We start from the raw sequence: 14,461 nt of genomic DNA, 5'->3' as shown, positions 1-14,461 counted from the left end.
AAAGTGGTGACTAGTGGAGGTGCCATTTCTTAACTCATTGGGTTGCATCCATCCAGAAAGGGCTCCAGCACCTTCTCTCAGGTAGAACAGAAGCATCGGTTGGCAGTGATGCAATGTCACAGAGTAGTCCAGGTTTACACTTAATGTCTGTCTCACTATCCAGCGATCATGGAAATCACGTACTTCAGTCCTGCATTCCAGATTTGGCAGTGCTTCTCCTCTTCCAAGTAGCAGATCATGAGACGAGCACTAGTTTAGAATTAAAAACGACACACTTCTTTCTTTACCCAACTAAGAACATCAGCGTTTCCTTCCAAGAGTAAGTGCTAGTGTTCTTCCCCTACAAAAGGCCATCTATACTTGCACATATGAACGTTTCAGGTTCTCTGCCTCTTACTTCAATGCATAAACAACCTCTGCTGAATTTCCATTAACATTCATCCTTTCAATACTAGGCTAGGATTAACTATCATGTGCTTAGCTGGTCAGGGCAATTTGAAACTGAGGTTGGTTGCCTTTAAGTCAGGTTGGTCACAATGGCTGAGGACAATTCAAGCCAATGTGAAACAATTTGCAATACACAGCTCCATCTCTACCAAAGCAATTCACAATTGTAGATACACAAAGACCACTGTGTAACACATTTGGACGACAGTTAGCAGGGGGCAGAGGCTACTATTAGAGACCTAACAGGTCCCTTGAGCTGGAAGCTCAAAAGGGTGCCCCTACCTCTCAAATTGCTGAGTTCCATTGTGATAACCCTGAAGGACTGAACTAGCTTAAATCCCCATTTCATTCCAGCCATTGACCCATGATCAAACAACTGACAGTTGTTTAACGACTGTCAAATTAAATGGCTTATGCTTGTTAGTAGGAGAAAGGCTGGAAGAGGTAGCTGACAACATGCTAATCCAGAGTTAACATTTCTCATGCAAAAGTACCAAATATCCCTTTTATTTCTGTACTCTTATTTCTGATCAGCCTCAATTTAGTTAACTTAAAATTGTTCGTGTGTACTGGGATTTTTCATAGAGAGAAATTTAGCAACACAGGTCAAGGTTTCTGGTTAGAATTCCTTGAAAATGGTCCAACAGCAGTTCAAGGCAGAATAGGTAGACGAGGAGACAAACATTTTCTTTGAAAATATAGGAGTACATCTGTTGCTGAAGTTGCATTGTACTAAAGTTGAATTCCAGATACCAGAACCTCAATTTCAACGGGGTAGGGACGGACGACACACACATTTATAATGAACCAGACCACACATGAATAGGCAAAAAAAAAAAAAAAAAAAAAAATCAAAATACAAATCTACCTACTTAAATTCAAGTAAAATATGGGTATATACCCATCTAGTTAACACATGCAAGGGACATGGCATCACAGCAGCATGGTAGGCATTGGCATAGCAATTCAGATCAACTAGTGAACCTAGATCTGTTGTATGCCACTTCATTAGGGTTATTCTACAAATTCATGTTAGCATTTAACACTTTTGGAATGCTTATCCCACCCTATAGTATCCATGCCATCATAAAGCCATTCCAGGTTAGCATTTTATCCTAAATCCTGCATTAGGATGACATCTAGCGGTGGGACTGTATATTGCACAGGCTTCACTTCAATAGTCAGGTTGTCCAAACTGTTAGATTAAATCTAGGCAGTAGCACATCCTTAAACAATGGTGCTTATTGTAAATTCTTGAAAGGTGCTTGAGCTCAAATAGCAACCATAGCATAACACAGGTATTTTGGTTCCCTCCATAACCTCAATGTTCAACTCAAAACTGGTTTAACAGAGACACTTACAATTATTTGCTTCATCTGCAAAATCACGATCATGATGGCTCTGGCTTTATGAAATGAGGCTGTTGCCTTTTGCTTGGCTTTGCACTTTAGAAGCTTACCATTGTTGAATGTGTAGAAACACATTTTGCAGCACACTTCAGAGGAAATCTCTCGGGGAAGTATAAAATACAAGAAACACGGTATTGATTGCTTTATTTGTATTTGATTCAATAAAAACAAGAAAGTTTTCCTCTGCCAAAAAATTTGCTGCTGTTCGCAGTACTGAACTGACGTAATCCAGAGCTCACAAGTCAGAGTTTAAGTGAAGCTGGGCAAATACAGACATAGCCAGGAGAGGCTGAGCAGCAACTTCTAGATAAGTAGAAGTTGACCTTACATAATTAAGAGAACATCCTGTATTGCCCATGTCAAATGACCTTGATGAAATGGGTGCCTGCCTGCCTATTTGCATCTGGCACAAAAACCTAGGAGAACTTGATCTCTCCTGTTTCTTCCAAGCAGCATCAAGAGATCCAAGGTAGTGACCCCCTGCTCTACTGCAAGCAGGGACTCATGTTAGGAACTGAACTAGTGAAGAATGTGTCAACTGTATAATTTCTATTTGAAGGAGCAGGTCCAAAAGTGCAGTATTTCATGTTTTATTTCACTGACAGATTCTTCTGGAAGTATGGCAAGCCAGGCCAAACAAGCACACCCTATCAATAGCCAATAACAGTTGGGCCCTCTAACCTTTTAGATGAAGTTACACCAGTTTCACAAGACATGCTCTGTGTATTCCAGCTGCTTCACAAATCACAATATTGCATAATGCAAGCCAAAATTCTGGAGATACAACCAGACCTCCACTTCAGATTCAAAAGAGATCCCCCTTTGCGCAGGTACTCATCTAAGGCATCCTCTTAGTGGAAACCTAGAAGACAGGAAGCAGTTTCAAACTTCCATGAAACCAAACACCTCCTACTGTTCTCCAAGAAGAATCTTCTCAAATCGCCCCAGCCAAAACCAACAGCAGCCATCATAACCTATCCCAGCAATGCTGAGAAGCTAAATACATTTCCTGTGACCAAGTCTACCCTCCATTATCTATTTTTTTTTTAAATCAGTTAAATCTGCAACCTCAGCTTTAGTGGTCCAAGTTACTGCTGTTACTAGGACATTAATTTCCATATTTTTAAATGATACAAGGATGCAAGGAGGGTGAGATTTTTTTCACCTATTTTATTATACACAAAAAAGCAGGGCCAAAGAGTTCTACTGAGGAGGCTGACCACGTCCACGACCAAATCCGCCTCTCTGCAGAAGAAAGAGACAGTATTAGAAGTCTAGTCATATCAGAAACCCAAGTAGCAAATGTGCTGGCAACCCAAATGCAGAGCACATTGCACGTGCATTGCTTTCCAACCCCCACACACACTTTTCCCATCTTTGGGCTATTTAAGTCATAAGGGAACAACACTACTCTTGTCTGCCTTCAGGAGATGAAACTAGCCAGTAACCCCTTTGTGAAGCTAACTACCATTTGGTTTTTTTTGTGGTACAACTCTCAGTTGTCAAAGTACAACTCTTGTTGTGTCCAAGGCCTGTTAACGCAGAGAATGACAGGCTCGATCTTAAACCCAACTCTTTCTAGAGTTAGCTTGGAAGTCATATGCAAGACTGCCACAAAAAAGTGTGAAACAGCAACTTTCACCAGGAGATCCAAGTGCTTCATAAGCATTAAAGCTTTAAGCCTGCGTAATGCAGTCAGGGCACTGAGGTTAACACCCCTGATTTTCTAAGGATGCAACGGGAAGATTAAATCCCATGGAATCATGGCTTCATTTTTAACTCTTCTCTAAAAGAGTTATGCTGGGACTCTGTACTTTGTACTGACTGACCAACCAGCATCATTTTGTATAGGACCCAGATGTGTTCCCTGAAGGTCTCCTATCCAGGTAGTAACCTGGACAAAGGCAGCATACAGAAATCTGACAACAGTACTACTGGCTGGCCTAACAGGGGATCAACTAGCAGCAAACACAGAAAGTGTTCGGTATTATTGCAGCAGAAAATATGCCAGCAGTTTAACATGTGGTACGACGGACATCAGGCAGTAGCCCTCAGAATGCCATCTCCTCCAGACTGAGCCCTGCTGTAAGCTTTCCCTCAAGCCCTAGATTAGGAAATGTGTTTCAAGATGTCAATACTTACGAACTGAAATTCGGTCGCTGCTCCAGCACCAGCCTCAGCCTTTTTGTCAGAACCAACTGAAGAGAAGAAAAAAGGAAAGCGTTCAATCCCACTACAAAAGCAGAGGATCCACTCCCTGGACTATGATGCCAAAGTCATTGGGAGGTTCTCTCTTTAGTAGTATCAAATGTCCCAACCCCATGCTGGTACCCTTTACAGCATCAGGTATCTGTCTGTAACTTACAGTTATAGGAAGCATTACATCAATTACAGCAGTAGGTGATCTGCTAACTAGACAACCCAACTCCACCAGGCAAACTGAGCTTTCAAAGCTCCATCACCACCAAGAACACTGTTTCGTGTCAAATTATTCAAGCCCTGTTTCCCTTCCTCATAAAAGAAACTGAAACTGAACAGATAGCATCTGTACTCGTGACGAGCTCAGCCTAATTCACTCAGACCCCAACACAATGAATACTTACGTGGAGCAGCACTGCGTCTGTAGGTATCTCTGTCAGCTTCTCCCCGAGTAAGACGAGCAGGACGCTCACCCTCCAGACCTGCAAGTCAGAATGGCACTGTTAATCCAACAAATCCCATGTATACTGAATTATGCTCACACCTTCTCTGTCTAAAGATGGTAGGCAAATACACTTCTACATCATGGCTACACTTAGTTGGTCTGTTAAAACACACTAGCATGAGAACAATTTAAACCTAAACTAAAAAAAGACACCTGATATAATATAAGCCTTCTGCAATTATAGGATTTAGATGCAACTATTGGTTTACCAAAGGTTTAGTCCAATGCAACAAGACCTAAAGTATAAAAACTGGGAGGAAAAAGCTGGATTTAAACTACTGATTTCAACTACATTGTGCAGGTCCATCAGGGCAACTGTTACACTTGTTCCAAACAAGGACTGATGTTGGCAACTGTGATCCAAAGAACACCTCACCCAATTACAGGTATTTATCATCCTGACAAGCCCACAGTTAACCCAAAGCCTCAGGCTCTCCACAGCTCCAAACACGTGGTTCTGGACAGGCAACATAAAATACCTTAAGTTTGTGGCCCCCCCCCCCCCGCAAATGGAGTTAGTGAACATAAAGAACAATTAAGCTAAATTAGAGGATACTTTCAGGGAAGAAGTAGAGCTGTGGAAATACCAGTCTCTGAAGCTTTGGGGGAAACGCTATCATACCAGCTGCACAAAGATGAATGTCTCCCACAGGTCCTGACCCCAGTGGTACCACTTCACCAGTAAAGTCAGGAAGAAGGGCTAATGGTTGAACGGTTTACCACAAACTGGCAGTTTCAAGCACAATACAAGATGCAGAGCTTCCTGCCTTGCTCTGCTCTTCTGAAAAGAATGCTCCTCTCTGGAAGATTTCATGGAAAAGGCTAATATTTATGGTTAGACAGACTATTCTAACCATTTTCAAGGAGTTTCATCCCTATAGATAAAAGATCAAGGCAGCACCCTACAAACCTGATCTATGCTGCATCTTCCTCCTCAGAGAAGATCAAACTATACTTGGGAAGACGCATTATACAAGAATATCATGAGCACTATGACACTGACTCTTAGCTAGGGGTGACTTCATTCAAGCCCTGGCCTGAAAAGCTAACTTCCCAATTATATGTACATTTACAAATGCTGCAAATAATCTAGACATCTAAAAAACCATCTGGATCAGAAGTAACACATCTAAAGTACCTGATGCCCTGAACAAGAAACCATGACAGAAAAGTGTTGGACAGTGTACTTAAGAACTCTGTATTTTACATGTCGTGGCTGTAATGAAGGGCAGTAGCCAATTGCTCCCTAGAGGAAGCTTAAGCAAATTTTACTAGAAATGTACTGCCCATATGCACTCAACTTGAGTCACAGCACCTGAGAAGGCAAAAGCTCTGTAAGACAGACGGACCCAACAATAAAACACGCTCCAACAATGACAAGACAGAGAACTGAACAAACTGCAACTGACAGAAAGAGGTTCCAGATGTCCTACGCTGGCACACGTTACTCTTGCTATAAGAGGCAAGGATTTTTTGTGATGTCTTTAACTGGAGCAACTGTATACTTGGCGAGTTACTAGACAAGTATTTGGGCAAATGTCCTTCCCCAGGTTGTCCAATAACTCTCCCAACTATACAGTTGGTCTAATAAAGACAAAAAAAAAAATCTTTGCCTCTAGTGACCCTGATGTTCCAGGAAATGTACAACACTTTCCTGTGGAAAAAAGCAGCAGCTCTATGACATGTAAGCCTAAAATGCCCATTAAGTGACTTGAAGATTTTGCATAATCTTGAAGTTGTGCTGAAGGCCCCTGAAGGAATTCACTTACAAGGATAAAGCGAGTCAAGAGACATCAGCTTGAAATCTAGTTAGCTTAAAAGGCATTTAAAATAGCTACACCTGCCTCAATTCCCTCTGGACAACTTGAGATTTACATATTTAAGGAGGGAGAAAAAGCTCTCCGCTTGTTATTGTGTATCATAGGGAAAACAGAGTGAACAAGATGAACCAAGTACTTTCAGTTACATAAAACAAGCAAGTAAAGTAACTGTTTTTGGTTTTAATAACTGTTCTAGTGTTATATAATGCAAGATTTTGACTTATTACGTATTGTTATTTACTTATGCACAATTTCTACAACAGCATAAAAAATAGAGAGGTTCTTTTAACCTTGTGCACAACGGTGCAAAGAAGCTGAGGGCTACTGTAAAGTGCTGCTTGATCCCATCTATGATGAGTTTGTAATTCACCTTTGCACAGTACGTCATGCAAAAGATACCGAAGCAACCCAGAAGTTTATTCTTAGACCTCCAATGAAAACAAATGCAAAAGAAAGGGAAGGAGCGAGCACTAATTACTACACTTAAAAACTGGATCATATTAGAACAATAGCCAGCACCTGAAGCACATGCACTACAGGATTTTAGTGGTCTGTGGGAACCAAAACACATTTTACATTTATGGATGACCTCTGCAAAGGACCTTCTTTGTACATTCTGTTAGTTCCAGTTTGCTTGATAAACATTTCTGAGAAGACATCCCTATGCATAATTCTACTTTTGCCTCTGAAAAGGAAGCCAGGAACCACTGTAATAGCAAACCCCATTAGTGTGAATTTGTTGAGCAAGTTAAAACTCTGAGAGCTGAAGGACAGGGTCAGACAGAAGCAAACAACATCAGCCAACTGCCCTAGGTTTTAGTAAATATACAGCTTGGCACCGATTCCCAGGGATCCTGGTTTTCTCCGATTTTAAAAAAATCCCAATTTTCAATTAAAAAAAATAGTAACCACAAATCCACATTTTTCCATGATTTAAATGAAACACCACTAACATACAGCTCTCTATATAGTGGTGTTTCATTTTAATCATGGAAAAATATGAATTTGGGGTTACATTTTTTTAAACCAAAAATTGGGGATTTTTTTAAAATCAGAGAAAACCAGGATCCCTTGAAAAAACAGCAAGCAATAAAAAGTAATTAATAAACTGCCTATCCATTTAAGATACACAGGTAAAGCCTCCATGTTGCCAATGGACTAACCAAGAAAGCAGCCATCAAGTAAAGCAGTCCTGGAAAGAGCAAGACAACAAGAAACTGAATTAGCAGCCTCTATAACATTACTAAAGTGGGGGGAAGCATCACATGTGTAGATTTCGTCATATTTGTCATATTTGTTTTGCTGCTGATGCAAAAGTTTTGGCCACTGCTGATCACAAAATATTGAAGGGAAGCAATGAGAAAAATGGAATGTCCTCGACACCACAGAACTCGTAAGTTGTATGTTCGCCAACACAGCAGCAATGGGCTCAACAAGATGTTTAAGACAGATCATTTGCCAAGAACAAATGGTGTCTTCCCAGCACATGCTGAGTCAGTGAGAAAAATACAAGACCTCAAATGAGGAATCAAGTTTGGGGGAATGTCTCATAAGCAATTTACAGCATACAGATAATACTACACACATCTGTGAGAGCATGAAACTAGGACCATTAAGAAAATACAAAGAAAGTTAAAGCCAAGAAAACCTGTTAACAAGACAAATTATTCTGCCTAATAATCATCAGTACCCAAATAACATTACCTCTTCAGCAACCTATTTTGACTATTTAAAGGAAGCAGTGAAGACAGGATGACTAGTGCATGTAAAACCTTGCAGAAAACCAATATAATATGGAATGATTACAGTGTCTCCACAACCTTCACCTGTAACTTTTGAGGATGACCGTGTTATAAATGGAAGCTTATCTTCCTAAGTCCAAGGCACAATAAGAGAAACAAGATTTATGCCTCCAAACTTTGATGATATGGATGATTGTTAGGGGCCCCTTTGCTAAGAGTAGCAATGAACAGGTACTTTGTAAAGTAAGACAGCAGCCAGTTGTTTTCTAAAGTCACATTCTGAACACAAAATTCTTTGGACCTGAAGGAAGAGTCCTGGAACAGAATTATCCTCTATATGGTCCTTTGAGAAAGAGGCCAAGTTGGAAAACTCTGCAAACTAGATAAAGGATATTAAATGCTATAGTGAAAAGGATGCAGTTCTGATAGGGAATCATCTCAAATGCCTTCAGTTGGCATCACACAGTTACCTATTAGGACTGTTCAAATAACAAATTTGAGCTCAAAAGAGCCTGCTGTCATCGTCTAACATGGTCTCCACTCTACCAAGTCAGACAACTTCCCTAAATGATTTCCTCCTTGAACCATGGCACCTTCAGGGAAAAAGCAGCCCATTTTGATTTTAAAATTTCCACTGCAATAGCTGGTAAGTTGTTCCACAAGTCACCCTCACACTTAAAAAGACTATGGGCTTTTTTTCTGGCCAAAATTTTCCTAGCTGCAGCTCATTAGACTTGGAGCAAGCAAATTCCCGCTGCCCAGAGAGGTACTACTTTAGACCAGTCAAATCACTCCCTAACTTTCCCCCTCATCAGCTAAATCGATTCATCTCCTTAAGTGCCCAAGAAAGCAATTAGGCCAATCCCTTAATCATTCTCATGGTTCTTTTCTGAACAGTCTTGATTTTTTCCAACATCTTTCTTGAATTGTTGACACCAGAATTGCAAACAATATTTCAGTAGCAGTCAGGTCAGTATTAAACACAGAGGCAATGTAATCTCTCTACTCCTAAACACATTCACCACCCTTTGGCCAATGTCACAGAGTGTGTGTTCAGCTAAGCATCTACCATGAAAGGAGGAAATTTAGCAATCTGTACTCCATTATACTGTTCCACCCTCTACCCCACAGATGTATCAGCCACCCAGCTATGCCACGGAAGTTCTCTTAATTGCTGCTTACCTTTGGGCCGTGGTCTGCCAGTCTCGGGGCGGCTGCGGCGCAAGGTTGCAGGCACAATCTCAGGGGGCAGATGGAGATAATCACGCAAGTACTGGATGCCCTCATTGGTCAGATACCAGTAGAAATGCCTCCAAGCAAACTGCTCCTTCACATAGCCACGAGATTTCAGCGACTAAAAGAGAAATACGCATTAATCATTTTGCAGACATCTAAAGGAGACTACGGAGCATTTCATCACAACTATCAACTCCCATCACAACAAGAACTCTCTTCTCGTCAGCGCAGAGGCAGAAAAGGATCTTGGAATCATTACTGACGCCAAAACGAACATGGGCCAACAGTGTGGGGACGCGGTCAGGAAAGCCAACCACACCTTGCCATGCATCCACAGATGCATCTCAAGCAGGTCCAAGGAGGTGATCCTCCCCCTCTACGCGACACTGGTCAGGCCACAGTTGGAGTACTGCGTCCAGTTCTGGACACCGCATTTCAGGAGGGATGTGGACAGCATCAAGAGGGTCCAGAGGGCCACCCGCATGATCAGAGGGCAGCAGGGCAAGCCCTACGAGGAGATGCTGAGGGACCTGAACCTGTTCAGCCTCCACAAGAGAAGGCTGAGGGGAGATCTAGTGGCCATTTACAAACTAGTCAGGGGGGACCAGCAGGCATTGAGGGAGTCCCTGTTCCCCCAAGCACTACCAGGAGTGACTAGAAATAACGGTCACAAGCTGGCAGAGGGCAGATTCAGACTAGACATCAGGAGGTGCTACTTCACTGTCAGGGTGGCTAGGACCTGGAACCAACTTCCAAGCAAAGTGGTGCTGGCTCCCACCCTGGGAGTCTTTAAGAGGAAGCTAGATGAACACCTTGCTGGAGTCATTTGACCCCAGTACTCTTTCCTGCCATGGCAGGGGGTCGGACTTGATGGTCTGTCAAGATCCCTTCCGACCCTACAAACTATGAAACTATCATTTAACATCTCCATTAAATACCAGCAAAAAAGCACCAGACTATAACACTGCAGTAGCTCACAGGGTACAAATAGAAGACTGAACCCTAGAATAGTTCAAGTGTATTTATACAAGCTAAGCCATAGTATCATCCATGTATTAACTACTCACATTCCATACAAGATGGACTGAAAAAGCTAAAAAAAGGAATCCGTTTCAGAAAGAGGACTATCAAACTATATATTAAGCAACGCAGCAACTTGCAACAGTTTGTGAATGATGGACGAAGTTAACAGAAGCGCTATAACTTGGAAAAAGGGAAAAAATAATCCCCTGAAACTGCTGTTCCTTCAACATCAGAAGAAGAAATGCCAGCATTTACACTAATATATGAAACAAGCTTCACGTAAGCTAGCTGCAACTTTTGTGCTGGCCCACAGTTCAGTATTAAACTTTACACCCATAATTCCCCCACCTGCATGGCTTTCATGACATGGAGATTGGGCACATTCTTGTCCGCCAGCTCCGGGTGCTTAGGCATGTGGACATCTTTCTTCGCCACCATCACTCCCTCCTTAAAAAGGAGTTCGTAGATGGCAATTCTGTTCTTTTTGGGCATCAACATCTGCAGAGAATACAATGATTAGTTGGATCTAACAGGATAGATGCATTACTGCTAGTTTACTATAAACAAGGTCTGTTTTTAAGCCACTCAATTCTACACTGGGCCTATAGTGTTTTGTTTGCTAAGTTACTATCACCTTTTCCAGACTGAAAGTTAAAGGAATCATTACTGCACTTCACTGTCAAGATAAATGTACGTTTCTATAGAGCTGATGCTCAAGTGCTCCAGTATCAAGCTCTAACAAAAACAGAGCAACTCTGGAACCATGGTGTTCTATGACAACTGTCAGATAGTCTGATACATGCTTCTGGTGACATTTTTGGCTCTTCTCAGCTCCTGCAAGCTTAACACAGAAACAAAAGGGAGGACAGAAGAGGTAAAGCTTCATTTTTTTCTATAGGTTGGAAGGGACCTTGCAAGATCATCGAGTCCAGCCCCTGCACTAGGCAGGAAAGACCATTTTAGTTCACCTGTGTTCTGTAACCCAACGTAGGGAAACAACTGCTATGGCTTTTATCAGGTAGTAGACAACAGCAAAACAAAGGCATGCGTTAGAGCAATTAGTCATTTTTGTAGCAATACACATCATGAACGTTAAACCCTGAAAAAAAGCTCCCAAGAAATGCTCCTGGCATAACCCATCCTTCCCACCGTACTAGACAAAGCAATTTTTAAAATAATGACAGCCTCTGAAATGTCACTTTCAATCTGACAGAGATCAAATGTCCAATACAGCATTTTTGTTGGGTCTGTACAGCACTAAAGCTGAGCATCAGGAAAACCAAAGGAGCGCAGCGAACATCAACACCCCACGCTTCAGGCTGGATGAAACAGAGATACCAAACTCCTGTTAAGTCGAAAGTGCCCAGACAGCACTAAACCCGCGCCGGCGGGAAGGGAACATTTAAACAACGTGGGGTTACATGTTTGTACTTTGGTTTCCATGCGCTTGAAGTCACTGAGCAACAAAAATGTTCTCAATGGGAAAAGTGCAAGAGAAGCACCCGCACAGCCGGGGCAACCGGTGCCACCAATGCCACCCCTAGCCCACAAAGAGACGGCGAGAGAGAAGCCCTCCAGAGCAGGAGCTCAGGCTCTGCCTCTGGGCAAGGAGGAGGGAAGGGTCCAGGTCTCTCCACTCTTTCAGTGCAGAGGCAGCAAACGACTCCCAGAAGCAGAAGCCCCTGTTGCCCCCTGGCCCAGCACGACGCGGCCTTGCTCCTGCTGCCCCAAATGCGGGGTTGGGTCCTCACCACCAGCCTCAGTTTCCTCCAGGGGCTCCCAGCCTCTCCTGCTGCCCAACACAGGCCCCAGGGCCCTCCTTGCAGGCCGTGCTGAGCCCACCCCCAGCGGTTCCCACCTCCCAACCTCCTGCCCCGCACTGCGGCCTAGCTCCTGGCCTCGTCCCCACCCTCCCCAGAGCCGCCCCCGGGACATATCCCTGCAGGCCCCTGGGGTAGGCCGCCCGGCCGCTGCCGAGCGCAGAGGCGGGGCCGAGGGCGGCGGGATGGCGGCGATGCGCGGGGGATGATGACGCGGCCGGAGCCCCGTCTTACCGTGGCGACAGCAGCGGGCCCGGGCGCTGGAAAGGAAAGAGCATGCGCAGTGTGTCCACTTCCGGATAAAAGGAAGGCCCCGACCCCGCCCAGGTGCCTAGTCAAGTGCCTGAGCGGAACGGCTCGAGGCCCCTCCCGCCTCCGGGTCGAGACTTCGTGGGGGGGTTCTGCGCAGGCGCCTGAGTGGGAGCGTGAGCAGTGGTGCCAGGTGGAGGAGAATTACGGGATTTGTAGGATGATTTCAACCCTTGCACCATGTATAATCAGTAACAGGACAAGTGTGCAACGTGTACCAGCGTTGTTGAGGCAGCTGATTGATATAGCATATATGCAAAACCCAAATTACTCTCAGGGAGCCTTAACTAATTTTGGGGCACGCAGCCAGCACTTTCTTATGACCAGAGACCCTGATTTAAAAAAAATCCCCAATTTTTGGATATAAAAAAGTAATCCTAAATCCACATTTTTCCTTGAGTAAAATGAAATGCCACTAATATAGATTTATACACACACATATATACACACAAGTATACGCACACACACATATAGTGATTTTCATTTTACTCACTGAAAAATGTGGATGTGGGGTTACTTTTTTTAAATCCAAAAATTGGGGAGTTTTTTAGTCGGAGAAAATCAGGATCCCTGTTATGACTGCTTGCCTCGAAATAAAGAAATGCTTCAACTTTGATGACCCAGGTCTCGCTCCCTGGTGAGTTAGTGAACTGAACAATATAAAGTAAATAAGAAGACTTATTTGCATACTTAGTTGCATATTTTTTCAGTGTACGATCGTTTTTCAGCAAAGACGATGAGTCCGAGTTTCCAATATTATTTCGTATTTAAGACCTGGCAATGCCGAGTGAGAGTGAAATGTAACGGCAGGCGATGCTGAAGCGGCTTCTCATGCGGTGGGGTTTATTCTGCGGCGTCTCCTTCCAGAGCCAGGGCCTGATTTCCGGAGCCGCAGCACCTGTACTTTCCCCATGAAGTAGTGGGTGCCCTGTGGCTAGGAGGCCTGGGGCTGAGTTGCTTCAAATTGGGCTCCCCCGGTGCCTAAGTGATCCCCCAAGGCAGCAGGAGCCAACCTTTTTGGTAGATGTACCAAATACCCGCCCCATTCACTTCCTCTGCCCGCTCTGCAGATCTGCTTTCTGCTCCCCACCATATGCTGCCAGTTTGATCTGCTGCTCCACTTTCTGCTCCCTACCTTATGCTCCCCCTGTGACAAGCTTCTGTACCCCAGGGGTTGGAGGCTGATCTTGGGCAGATTTTTGTTTTGTTTTTTAATTTGTATCCCAGGCCAAATTAGCTAAAACTGATTCCAAATCCAAGAGTCCAGAACCATAAGCAGCCCTGCACCCACACCTGGGGCTTCAGATGTTTCCAAAACCTTTGGCGGGTGTCCTACTTGCCAGCCCAGGCCCGGAGGCGTGGGGTTCGGATGCCCCCAAGTTTTGCTTGCCTTCAACCATAAGATACTCGGAGCAAGCAAGGGAGGGGAATCCCATTTCCATAAACTGGGCTTAAAGCCGCTGCACCTCAGTGGGTGCCGAACCACGCCAGAAGAGCTGTTCTCCTATGAGGCGTTTCAGGAACACAAATACATGGTATTTCCCCAGCCAGGTTAAGAAGCCACTACATCATTAAAATAAGTATTTTCTCAACATAAGCCTCATAAAGGAGCCCAGATGCCATGATGATGGGTGCTCTGATGAAACAGTGAGAGAGAGTGAACCTTACAAATAAGTGCTATCCTGTGCTCTTCATCCAGGTGTCCTTGCCCCCCTTGAAACATTGATGAACGTCCAAATTTCAGTTCAGGTAAGAGATGCCATTTTCAAGTTTTTTAGAGCAAACCAAACAGTCACATATTTAACCAAATACATGGGTCTGACATCACGGCCTCCACCCTGCCAGGCTTTGGCTCTCATGAGCCTCTAAAAGGGGAGAGTTCCAGCCTTATACCAGAAAAGTAATACAATGCTCTATAGTAAAAGGCCTAATCCACATCGCTACTGGCCCG

At 43.7% G+C, this 14,461-nt stretch overlaps 1 protein-coding gene across 2 annotated transcripts; it reads right to left on the bottom strand.

Annotated features, from left to right (window-relative positions):
• Window positions 1–1,983: 1,983 nt before the first annotated feature.
• RPS10 (ribosomal protein S10) lies at window positions 1,984–12,544 on the bottom strand. 2 transcript variants are annotated; one of them, XM_059717282.1, is made up of 7 exons: window positions 12,436–12,544; window positions 10,730–10,879; window positions 9,305–9,476; window positions 4,460–4,537; window positions 3,999–4,054; window positions 3,022–3,101; window positions 1,984–2,718 (listed from the first exon to the last, which is right to left on the bottom strand). In XM_059717282.1, the coding sequence occupies exons 2-6, from the start codon at window positions 10,877–10,879 to the stop codon at window positions 3,060–3,062; spliced, it is 498 nt and encodes a 165-aa protein (XP_059573265.1). In that variant the 5' UTR covers window positions 12,436–12,544; the 3' UTR covers window positions 1,984–2,718; window positions 3,022–3,059. The 2 variants fall into 2 exon arrangements, with proteins under 2 accessions (XP_059573265.1, XP_006276152.1); XM_006276090.4 differs by lacking the exon at window positions 1,984–2,718 and having other exon boundaries at window positions 3,007–3,101.
• Between the last annotated feature and the right edge of the window lie 1,917 nt (window positions 12,545–14,461).

Source organism: Alligator mississippiensis, chromosome 14 (genome assembly GCF_030867095.1).
Source record: "Alligator mississippiensis isolate rAllMis1 chromosome 14, rAllMis1, whole genome shotgun sequence".
NCBI lineage: Eukaryota > Metazoa > Chordata > Crocodylia > Alligatoridae > Alligator > Alligator mississippiensis.
The sequence above is the reverse complement of the archived record's forward strand: the minus strand, read 5'-3'. Positions and strand labels throughout refer to the sequence as shown.